The 12,923-nt window shown below is 36.0% G+C and overlaps 2 protein-coding genes across 4 annotated transcripts in view; both read left to right on the top strand.

Moving 5' to 3' along the window:
* The first annotated feature begins 796 nt into the window (after nt 1-796).
* On the top strand, nt 797-7,232 carry LOC144840353 (uncharacterized). The gene is made up of 8 exons (XM_078696141.1): nt 797-854; nt 1,301-1,557; nt 2,015-2,679; nt 2,829-3,040; nt 3,445-3,734; nt 4,660-4,798; nt 5,690-5,832; nt 6,207-7,232. The coding sequence occupies exons 1-8, from the start codon at nt 803-805 to the stop codon at nt 6,303-6,305; spliced, it is 1,857 nt and encodes a 618-aa protein (XP_078552267.1). The 5' UTR covers nt 797-802; the 3' UTR covers nt 6,306-7,232.
* A 2,128-nt stretch (nt 7,233-9,360) lies between these two features.
* LOC144839819 (solute carrier organic anion transporter family member 3A1-like) overlaps nt 9,361-12,923 on the top strand; it is a 138,469-nt gene continuing 134,906 nt past the window's right edge. For all 3 annotated transcript variants that reach the window (XM_078695334.1, XM_078695333.1, XM_078695335.1), the window contains exon 1: nt 9,361-10,715. In XM_078695334.1, coding sequence (XP_078551460.1) covers nt 9,938-10,715 — 778 coding nt within the window. In that variant the 5' untranslated portion in view covers nt 9,361-9,937. The remainder of the gene's footprint in view (nt 10,716-12,923) is intronic.

Here is a 12,923-nt window from a genome sequence, read left to right on the forward strand (position 1 = left end):
TGGTTGTTATTTTTGGTTATCATTTGCATTAGAATATTTACTTAATCAAAACAACATACAAATTTAAGCTCGCATACTGGTAGGCTCACGACAGATGTTATCTATTTTAATCTCCATAACTTCATTATTCAATAGGCCTATAATTAATTTATTGGTTGTTAGTTTTGGTTATCATTTGCATTAGAATATTTACTTAATCAAAACATAAACATGTAAGCACGCATACTGGTAGGCTCACGACGAAGATGTAATTGACTTATACAAGGCGCACGATATACTATTATAATAGCACCAAGCCAAAATGTATGTCTCCTTCTAAACTGTAAATGCCATACTAGCGCCGCTCGAGCTTGGGCATCTTTTAATTCTCCTTTATCCATTAGTCTATATTCGTGGGCCCTAAATGATCAGTCCTTTTCGGAACTGGATAGGCTACCCTCAGTAAAGATGGTAATAAATAAATAAATAAATATTAGAACGGCAAATGTTAAGCAACAACAATAAGCGCTTAATTATAAATCCAGGATATCATTTTTATTTATTTATTTAACAACATATTTATACAGGATTATACACAATCAAGTAGAAATATACTTGTTTTGCATTGTGGCCCTGTCGACAAAAACGGATACAAATTTAAATACTTAGGCCTATACAATTAATAGTAATAAATATTAATAATAATATCATAATATATAAATATTTGTTCTGTAGAACGTCACGGGTACCTGATAGTAATATATAAATGGAAACATTAGGCTGTAAAATTTCATTTCGCTAGCCTGCAAGTAGAATTTTCCAAATGGATCTGTCGTCATTATTACTCAAAGTTTTATATTTTTTATTAAATTTCAGTAAGTTTTGTTCTTTTTTCATTCATTATTTGCGCTGATTTCTAAACTACACTATGGGAGTATGTTTGCATGTGTATTACGTGTGTTCATACGTTGTTTTCAAACGTGTTTTCAAACGTGTGCTCATATATCTTTTTATATTAATTTTATTATTAGACTAATGCTTCAGGACCTCCTGTGCGTAAAGTTTGCACCGACCATTATAATACATTCTAAATGCCAACGTTAATGCGCTTTTATCAATAAAAATACATGTTGTTTAACTAACTTGGACAAAACTTATTAAAATTACTTAATAATTACAAATTATTCATTACTTTGTCGTGGTTTTTTTCTTATGTAATGTTTACACAATGTTTTGTACTTACAACAATTACTAAAACCATGTAAGTTAATATGCAACTCTTTTTCTCGTTTATTAAAATAATGTTCCAATAACTTTATAGGTTTAATCCAAAGTTTGGGATGTCAAGAGAAGAAGACCACTGAAACTCACGAATGTGCTCGTACGTGTGAATATCCAATCAGGCCAAAAGTGTGTAAATACGTATTAGATGTCCGCTGGTTTTACTCTATGTCCACTTACTGCTTTGATTGTCCTGTTAGCATTGGTGACTGTTCTTTCGATAGATGTCTGGCACTTGACGGTGTCTCAAGACCTTCTGTCACCACTAATTACACTATACCCGGGCCAACCATTGAGGTAAGAATTACCACATAGACCTATCTTGTAATCAACCAATCAAGGTCATTTTGGCATATTGTACCATAACGGGTTTTTACTTGGGGTATCCGAGTCTAAGACTCTTTCATCTTCTCCTCCTTCCGAAACTATTTAGTAAAAAGTGCGATTTTTATAGTACTTCTCCTCCCTTATTTGTTGTAGTATTGAGCTGGGATTTGGCATGAATATACTACAGGGACATGTTCTCAAAACAGACATGAATACTACAGGGATACAACATTTTAAAAGCAACATATAAGAACATCAAAAATACTATAAGAATTTATACTGGTTCCAATAATTAGTTAAAATATGCAATAAAAACTGGCTAAAAAATAAAAATGCTGACTTTACCATGCTTAATTGACACATTTAGATTATTCAGCGTTATGCAACCTGATCGAGTAAGGCACAAAGGATCTTTTATATATTTAAGGTATGTGAAGGGGATACGGTTCAAGTAAAGTTATTTAACAATCTACAAGATAGAGGAGCATTGACGGTACATTGGTATGGAATGCACCAAGAAGGGACCAACTGGATGGACGGTGTATCCATGATTACGCAATGTCCAGTCGCATCTTCATCTTCGTTTGTTTATGAATTCACAGCAAGTCCAGCCGGCACTCACTGGTACCATGGACATTCTGGTTACATGCGAAATGATGGTATGTATGGAGCGCTGATTGTAAAAAAGAACATGCAATACGAATATAATAGTCATTTATATGACTTTGATCTTCCGGAGCATGTGATGATGATAGCTGACTGGAAAGAAAGACCAACTCTGAGTACATACTTGATGAGTGAGAGTCCGACAATTTACGTAGATTCTGAAGCCCAGAAGTTTTCTATACTTATAAACGGGCGAGCACAAGAAGAACCCTTCTACAATGATCATGGTGACGTTTTTTATACACCTCTGTCAACATTTGAAGTCGAAGTAGGAATGACGTATCGTTTCCGGATGATCAGTGCTGCCTTTGCTCTTTGTAACCTTGTAGTATCAATCCAATCACATCCCTTGACGGTAGTCGCAGTAGACGGATCTGAGGTAGTACCTGAAGAAGTTGATTCCATTCTTATAGCTCCGGGCGAAAGGTAAGCTGTAATCTATAAACTCTAGTTGCGTGTTTTCTCAAATAATGAGGATGGCAGAAAGATCTTATTATTATTATTCTTATTATTACAATATCTTAACCTTAGATGCACATGCTGTTTTTATAATTGTTCTTTCTAATTTACTTTAGATACGATTTCTTGTTGAAGGCTACTGCTAAACCTGCATTGTATTGTATATACTACGCTGGATCAAAAGAGACTGAATGCGTTGATGATGGAGTTGCCATTTTGAAGTACACCACTGGAGCCAATGTAGGGCCTTCTTGTTACCCTGTTATCAAAACTCCAGAGACTCTTACAAACAAACCTCAATTTTCAGTACTTGATGCATTGCCTCTCGGTAAGACCATTTAAAAAAAATGAATATTCCTCACTCTCATCATTACCTCTCCACCATATTAAAACATTATTATAGGCCCAATACATTGATTATGCACTATATATTCAATTCAATTCATCTATTATTGGTCTAATGTATATAACATTAAAAATAAGAAAACATTTTGTTAATAAACTGAGGTTTACAATACATCAACAATGTTTAAAACAATAAGACAATGGGAAATAAAGTAAAGCCTAGAACTTCTTACTGACACAATATCGACCTTTCTGTGCACGAGCCTAATCAGAATGATATTTTTACTTAATAGTCACAAGCCACGTGGTGTGAAAACGAAAAGTCAAGAATTCCAACTTTACTTCATCTTATGACGTAATTTTCGTACAAAAAAATTTTTTTTTTAGAAAGGAACTTCGATAAAGACTTGTACACCATAGACGTCAAGTATTATATAGCATTAAGCTATCACGTAGAAGGAATATACGCTCCTGATAGAGGTTTAGCGGATGGTGGTTTGATAAGTTACTTTGAAGTCGACAATGTCGCCTTCTTGTATCCGGACACTCCGATTTTGTTCAATCGAGAAACTGTTGAAACCTGCGAACCCACGACAGATGATGAATTGTATCAAAGTTGTGACGATATCAAGGTGTTGTGCAGATGTACTAGTATTTTAAAGATACCTCTTGGAAAGGTAAACTCATTAAATACGCCATGCCAATCAGTAGATTTCAAAAATTGAATTGTCATACTTTGGATGGGAAGGGGTAGTCCAATCGAGCCTGATTCTGCAGCATATCCTAAAAAATGTTATAAAGAATACGGTATATAAAATACAATATATTATTTACCGTGTTTTGAGTACCTCGTTTCTGCTAAAATTACTACAGTAGGTGGTCGTGTCTTTTTTTAAACCAAACCTGCCTTTCAATCCCCAAAATCCCCAAAGTTATTCCTTCTTTGCATAAATTAGAATTTGTTATCTGTGGCGATGTTGTAGCCTTTACTTCAACAGTCTCTTGATTTGTATTGACTTGTTTTAAGTGCGAACCCCGTACTCTCCTTAAATTTTGCTTTAAAACAAAATATAAATAAATACATTTCTAAATCTGGTGGTCCTGTTTTTCCCCGAAATATTTGTTTATCCAGCTGATTGCTATTGTTAAGATGTTGTTCCTTACTTTTGTTGACTATAGACTATCTGTGTGTAAAAAGCTTACAGAAATTCAAAACATACGATATATTTATTTGAAGCAGAAAAGGGTACACAAAATACGGTATTAATTTATAAATACCTTGTTTTATCCACACATTTAGTGGGGCAAAATACGGTATGTTTTTTACGGTATATTTTTGCGAGCACCATTTCTGCCGCCAAAAATATACCGTAGCAGAAACAGGCCCTGGATACGTACGATAGTTTGCGCTACCTCAGACGAACAGAAACAAATTACCACAAGTGAATGCCGATAATCGGCCTCGTAAACCCCAGAATCATCACGATCTTATGAAACATGCATTGTAGCTAGCTGTGTTCAACATCAAACAGCTCATGACCCAGGGTTATCCAGAGAGAAGAACTCGTATAAACTGCTAAAAGAAGTATTTATTCTATTTAGGTCGTTGAACTTGTTATTGCAAATCAAAATTCGGATGATTACTCAGTGCACATGCACGGAGATTCCGCTCGAGTTGTAGGCATGGGTGGAATTGGTAGTTCTTTTACAAAAGATGAACTCAAAGAATTAGACAAACAAGGTAAAATAAAGCAAATATAGAAAGTTATATACACTAATTAATTCCGTTGTTCTCTTCACGAATCTCGTAGATACCTTCCAACAACAATAGAAACAATTTTACAAAACGCGCGCAACGCATGTCTGATTGTCTGATTGTCTGATAGAATGTCTGATAGAATGTCTGATAGATTGTCTGATAGATTGTCTGATAGATTGTCTGATAGAATGTCTGATAGAATGTCTGATAGATTGTCTGATAGATTGTCTGATAGATTGTCTGATAGAATGTCTGATAGGATGTCTGATAGATTGTCTGATAGATTGTCTGATGGAATGTCTGATAGAATGTCTGATAGAATGTCTGATAGATTGTCTGCAAGATTGTCTGATAGATTGTCTGATAGAATGTCTGATAGGATGTCTGATAGATTGTCTGATGGATTGTCTGATGGAATATCTGATGGAATGTCTGATAGATTGTATGATAAAATGTATGATAGGTTGTCTGATAGACTGTCTGATCGTCTGATAGAATGCATGATAGATTGTCTGATAGATGTCTGATAGATTGACTGATAGATTTTCTGAAAGATTTTCTGAAAGATTTTCTGATAGAAAGTCTGATAGATTGTCTGATAGATTGTCTGATAGAATGTCTGATAGATTTTCTGGTAAATTGTCTGATAAAATGTATGATAGATTGTATGATAGAATGTCTGATAGATTGTTTGATAGAATGTATGATAGCTTGTCTGATAGATTTTCTGATAGAATGTCTGATAGATTGGCGTAAACTAACCACTGTGATAAATTGAATTTATAACCCTGGGAAGTTAAAAGCGCAGATTTGTATTATTACGCTATTGTTTTGGTATGAAATCGAAATTATTATTACTTATTACAATTTTAGGATTACTTACAAGAATTTCACCCGACGAAGCTGTAATTAAAGACACTGTAAATGTACCTGCATATGGCTACGTAATCTTAAGATGGAAGGCGGATAATCCTGGTTATTGGTTATTTAATGCTGTAACAAACAGTCATTTAGAAGTAAGTAATGAAAGAACTAAGTAATCTCCAAGCACGGCAATCTAACAACAGGATGCTGAGCTCCGGAGATCAAATGGTTTATATATGGCTCCGACACGATCAGTTCTACGCCTATTAATAGATAAATGGACTGTTACGAGTTCCTATCTTGACAAGGCGAGCTCAGTGTCCTGTTGATAGATTGCCTTGCTCCAAGTATTAAGATGTAAGCAGGGTAAAACTTGGTTCTTCCAATATGAAGTCAGAATTTAGTGACAAGTTTTTCTGTTATTCATTTCATATTCTTTTGTTTCTTTAAAAAACAAAACAAATTGTATTATACAAGAAGTTTGATCTTGTAATATTTTTCCTAATACCTTTCTTTTCTATTTCAGACCGGACAAGCTATGATTTTCCAAGTCGGTGAGATGGACGAAATCCCTCAACCGCCTGGCGATATGCCTACATGTGGTCCATGGAAGATGGCCAATTAAACACATAGTTACTTGAAATTATTTTTGGCATTCATGTACCAATCCATACATTCTGTATTTTAATTGTAACTAGCATATAATTAATGCTAATTCAAATCTATCACCACAAATTGTATGAAAGTCCCAGTTTGCCAACTAGGCCTACAAATTCGCAGATTCTAGTTTTCGGACTCTAGTTTTATTTATTTATTTATTTTAGTGATACATAAAAAGAGAGCACTGAGGGGTAGACTAGGATTGTCAGCTATCCATCTACACAACCGTAATTACGTAGCCAAAACATCGGTCATGGTTCGAGGCTCACTCGCTCCATGGTTCTGATGGTAGAACGAGTCTTCTCAGATAAGGACTATATTATTTTTATAAACTTATTTTTAAGTCTCGAATGACAAACTGAGTTTTTTAGAGTTCACTATGTCCGTCGGATGGTCGCTTGGTCGGTCGGTCTGTCGATCGGTCGGTAAACACTAACATTTGTGCACGCGACTGCAGCCATGTATATGGCCTTGTTAAAAGTGCACAAGGGTTATAGATTGTTTGTGTGTACACTAGACCTAAGACTTTTCCTCTACCAGAACTAGGAGCTGAGTGGGCCGCCTCGAACCCACGATGCCCAGTTGTTGGTTCTTTAGGTAGGCCTACGCGGTAAACGGCGCCCCTGGTGCCTTAACCGCTCGAACATTTGATTCACTCAATATTGATATCAAAGAAACAGGGAGTCAAATGTTTGATTAATTCTTCTGACATGAATTACTACGCAGATATATCATCACATGGAAGATGTAGGCCTATATGCAGGCTATTTTTCGAAATTTACTCGAGAATCTTTGAGTATAGTAGTAATAATTGGACCTAAGCCTGAGTACAAAATACAACACCCGTTTTTTGTTTTTTGAATTATTAATTTAAAGCTGCTACATGAATAAATTTACCTCAGTAAGTCGAATAAGTCTTGTCATATAATACGGTCTGAGATTTAAAAACAAAAAAATCCACATCTTGTAGGCCTAAGATATCTGGACGCAATCACATCAATTGGCCCATTATGTATAGGCCTATAGTGTCCCCAACTTATGCATCAGAGTCGAGAACCTACATTATAATGTAGGCCTAACTGGAATAATTCAATGATCCACAATACTTCAATGAAGCCCGACAATGACATTTAAATGGTGTGCTGTTCGAATACATTTTAGTCGCGTGTCGGTCTGTCTGTCGGTCTGTCTGTCGGTCTGTCTGTCTGTCTGTCTGTCGGTCCGGTATCACTATGCGTCTTATCGCTTTCTGACCTTATCTTGATATCAGTTTAATCTAGCTAAGTCAATTTTTCACAGAATATTCCTTATGGCCAGGAATCGATGTGGTTATGTTTTCACGGTGCGCAATAAAAAATTACGCGGTCTACGCACGATTTAACGAAATCACGTTTGTAATCATATCTTCACAACCATGAATCACAATTAAATAAAATTTGGTACTCATAAATTTCAGGGCATAAATCATCATATGGCAATACAATTACGTGCGTAGCGCATGTAACGCATGCGTACGCGCGCTTAAAATTTGCAAAATTTATTTTCGATGAAATAAGAGTACATTTCAGGCAATTTTAAGCGTTTACAAAATTGCCATGAGTGCGCAGATTTTTGCGCGCGCACTGCGCGTTAAATGTTATTGCGCACTCTTTTTGCCCGATTTCTGTTTTCTTGACTTACTTTTCAACTCGAAATTACGTTATACGAGCACGTCAAAAGTGACAGGCTACGCACGTGTAAATTAAAAAAATATAAATGTTTTTAAACATTTCAACATTTTTAAACATGTTCAGTAATTTCGGTCAGTTATAGTTCACTATGTCGGTCGGTCGGTCGGTCTGTCTGTCGGTCTGTCGGTCTGTCTGTCGGTCCGGTATCACTATGCATTGTAGCACGCGACTTAATGGCTGTTGGCCTTGTTGTTTGGTAGGTCGGTAATCATCAAGGCAGGGTGGGAGGCGTTGTAAATGCAAAATGAGCTTACAATTCACCATCAGTAATAAACTTGTCGCGTTCTAGTTTCTCAATTCGATGTTAATTATTTTAATAATTATTTAATGTAATTGTGGTGATTAAGACCACCACAATCACAATGAACGATTGTTTTGGTGTCTTTTTTACTGATATGTTAATGATTTTTAGTCGCCTTTCAATATGTTACAATAACATTCAGGGCGCCCTGCTACTATTGGTGACGTCATGTATTCTCTCTAAATAATGGATTGATATATTAAAATACATACATAAACATAATATAATAGTTTTGTTTTGTTTAGGCTATAGCAAAATATAGAGGATACTGGTTTCGAATATAAAAAATTCCCATTAATATGCCATCTTTCTCAAAAGTCAGTTGATCTTTCCAGCGGAAAGTTTGGTTCGTTAATTTGTGAAAAATGCCTGATGATAAGTTCGTGTTTAGTTCGTGTTTTAATTGCATCCCAGATTTATTCATCAGTTCTAGAAATCCCATCGGCCTTCATTAGAAAATCTCACGAATTTATTCGATCTATTTTATTAATTCATTTTGATTAGCTTTTAGGCCTAACTGTATTTTGTGTCCTTTGTGTAAACTGACATTGGGGTTGAGTCAACCGGCTCAGCTACATAGCACAGTGATTAAGTTCACTGTACTTAGGTTGACCCTCGTCTCCCCAATTTCATTTTTTTGTTATGTAGGCCTATAACTGAAATAGACCGAATAAATAATGAAATGAAAGACGCATAAAACAACCCAACGGACTGTTTAATTTCTAATTCATGACTGGGTCATTTCTTCAGTGGTGTGTATGGTACCTATAACCCCATGATTTCGTGCACCTGTGCACCTCGCAAAAGTACAAAATGCCATTAACTTCGATCGAGCGCGAGCGTGCATGCCACGGACGAATCTTGTGTGAACACACTATATGAATAATGAATTGCGCCACCACAGGAGGAGTGCATTAATTTACAATACGCGCGACGATTAGTTTAATTAAATAAATCCTATATGAACACAGAATTGTAAATGGGGTTGGACTGGCTGTTATAAGAGCAACCATTGATTTATTATTTGATTGAGCAAGTGATAGAAAATCATAATGCCATGACCAACCACGAACAATAAATGTTACGTATGCATGACTGGAAAAACAAAATAACGGGAATCTATGTCAATCGTACAGTACAGAAATATCAAGCAACTGCAACTTGTTAATAATGGATTGTCTAATTCGTAAGCCCCGTATGCTTCCCGTACAATAAATGAATCGTCACGCCAGATTTGCATCAATAGAATGGTTTAATAGGATTCACATATGTGCAGTGGTTTTTTTTGTTGTATTCGATGTTCATGTGATTTCATTTGTGTTTTTACAAACCCAGCGTCTAGCCTCCCAAGTGGTATGCTGATGAGCTAGTTAATGCAGGCTTGCTTTACTATAGGTCATGTTTACGGTGAGAAGGCTGCGTTGTTCAAGGAAGGACGGACGGTAAACATTGGATAGCTTTTGTTTGATTTCTGATAGCGTTCAGATGTAAATTTTTATTAGATTATACTGGCGTTGAATCGCGTTGTTAGATCAGCTTTTCCCCGCTCACCGTTTCTCATTTAAAATGGCAAGTGAACAGGCAGGAGGGCTAGAAGTCCGAAGCAGTTGGCATTACAGCCCGCCAGTGGAGGATAATAACTATCACCTTGAAGGACTAAACAGACAGAATAGCCGTGCAGCATCTAGGAATTTACGGGCTAGAAATCGGAAGTGTCGATCTCCGTACAGACATGTAGTTTTCACCATACTTATTTGTTTTATAATAGCGACCTACGGAGCTATAGTGCATTCGTATTACGATGGTGTTCTTAATACAATACAGACTCGTTTTGATATAACTCACGGAACAGCATTATGCATTATGTACATTCGAGACGCTGCGACAGTTCTTACTTTAATATTTGCATGTTATTGTGGGTCTAGGTCTCATCCACCAAGGGTGATCAGTTTAGGAGCATTCATATGCGGAGTCGGCATCATCTGTTGCGGTTTACCGCATTTTGTTCAAGATGATCCCTCAATCTCCGAACTTGACGTTGGCTTATCTAACGCAACGATCACCACCACCACCGAAGAAGCAATACCTCCGACTGACATTTACGGTGAAATTACGAACAAACTTTTATGCTCTGCCACCGGCGATAATGCACATGAAATAATAGGCCTACATGATGATAATTGTCCAGAAAATAATATTTTTGTATCGTCTTCTGAACTGTCAAGGGCAGTGTTGGTCATCGTCGGTCAGGTCTTGTGCGGAATCGGAATAGGTCCGATTTTACCGCTTTCCGTAATGTATCTTGATGACGGAATCGATAAAGCATATACGTCAATGGTGGTAGGTAAGTTATAAGTCGTAAATATATATTCCGCGTGTAGGTGATGTAGGTATGACTCATAATTTAAATTTTCGATTAATATTCATTCAACACCACGTGGGTGACACACAAGCGTTAAAAACATTACGTTCAACGTTTATAAACTTTGAAAGTCTTCCTTTAAAAATGCTCTTCATTTATTAATTAATTACATCTATTAAAGGTCACTTTTTTCCTTCTTTTTCCTTTAACATCCTTTAATTGATATTCGCTTCCTTTAATACTCTTCGTAAATACTCTTTCTTAAAAGTGTTCTTTTAATTTGAGTTGACACTCTCTTTATCCATAACACCACTCCTCCTTTAACCTGCACTCTCCCTTTATCCATAACACCACTCCTCCTTTTACCTGTACTCTCTCTTTAAACACCCATTCTCTCTACACTCTACCTTCAAACCTTTTAACTTCCTTTTAACCTGTTTTAACACACTCTCCACTCTTCACGGTCCAAATAACACCCTTCATCGTAACGCTCGTTTGTTACCTACTTTAACACTCCTTTTCCTACACTCGTCCTATAACATCTATTATTCTCTCTTTAACACACTATTCCTATACCATAACACTTCTTTTCTTACTCTATTCCTATAATATCTATCACCCTCTTTATCTAACACTCTTTTTTACACACTATTTCTATACCGTAACACTCCTTTTCTTACACCCTTCCTATAATATATCACTCTCTCCATCTAACACTCTTTTCCCCACACAATTCCTATACCGTAACACTCCTTTTCCTACACTCTGCCTATAACATCCATTACTTTTCCTTTGCAACGCTTCATTTTAATTACTTTTTCTTTTATAATAATCCCTAAGATGAGCATAGAATATTCGATTAACATCCGTCAACTTTCCTTAATTAAAATCTCCGCGTGATCGATGTGACGTCGTGTCAAAAGCTTTTTTGCATACAACAGTAGAAATCTGATTAAATCTTACATAATTATGAAAATTAGCGTGTTAACCTTTTGCAGTCTTGTGTATGTACGTCTATAAACACGCATTATTATAGAAGGCCTACCGGTACAAAATATAAACGTTCGTTGATCACGCGTACGTTTAGCTAATAAAATGATGTATTCATAAACATGGTAATATAAAACAGATGTTTTTCCTTTATGCATAATATAAAAATGTTATTAGTGTATCAGCTTCATATATAACATAAACTACAGCCCAACAGCTTACAAAACAAGAAGCGTGTAGGCATACTGTAATGCAATTTGAATGATAGCGAGGACACGAGTGGTACGCGTGTGATATTTGACAGGAAACGCGACACGAACACGCGTGTGATTTAAATAAAACATTCGTTTTCATATAACAAAATAAACAATACACACAATTCAAGATAGACTTGCCCCAAGTCTGTAGTTATTTCGAGGCTTTTTGATGTAGTACACGTATGAAACGCCATATGTGCCAAAATATTTATCTTTTAACTAATAAATTAAGTCCAAACTCCGTCTGGAACCCAGACTACATAAATACCCAACAGTGTTGCTTATAAAATGAGACGTGTGTATAGGCCTACTGTAATGCAATTTGAATGATAGCGAGGACACGAGTGGTACGCGTGTGATATTTGACAGGAAACGATTTAAAGGAAACAATCTCTTCTTTTTTTGTAAACAATACACAAAATTCAAGAGTCAAGGTGGGGAAACGTGACACGAGTATAATAATAGCCTATATACACGTGTTATTGAATGAACGCGAGGGAAGGTTTAAAGCAAAAACGCCGACTAGGAACGCGAGTGGTAGGCCTACTCGTGTAATATGCGACATGATTTAAAAAACCACTTTTTATTTAGGCACCAATTAGTATAACAACAGCGCAGTGAGAATTTCACTCGAAAATATATTATTATCTGTAGCCTATCTCTCTAGGCTTGAATGAAATAAGTAAACGCATTTGGTAAAGATTTAAGAAGTCCAAAGAATGTGCTATTTACCCGTCTGTTAAAAATGAACAATACTAATTTAATTTTCAGCCGTGGCTTACGTGCGAATTGTATAATTAACTTATTAATGTCCATGGTAACTTGTTAAAAAACGTATTCAGCCTTGATATACCTATGTTGATGCCATATGTATTGTACACTCTGGCAAAGGCGATGATAACACGTTTGACAATAAACAATGGAATACCATAAATTTGTAAAT

Source organism: Antedon bifida, chromosome 4 (genome assembly GCF_963402885.1).
Source record: "Antedon bifida chromosome 4, ecAntBifi1.1, whole genome shotgun sequence".
NCBI classification, from domain to species: domain Eukaryota; kingdom Metazoa; phylum Echinodermata; class Crinoidea; order Comatulida; family Antedonidae; genus Antedon; species Antedon bifida.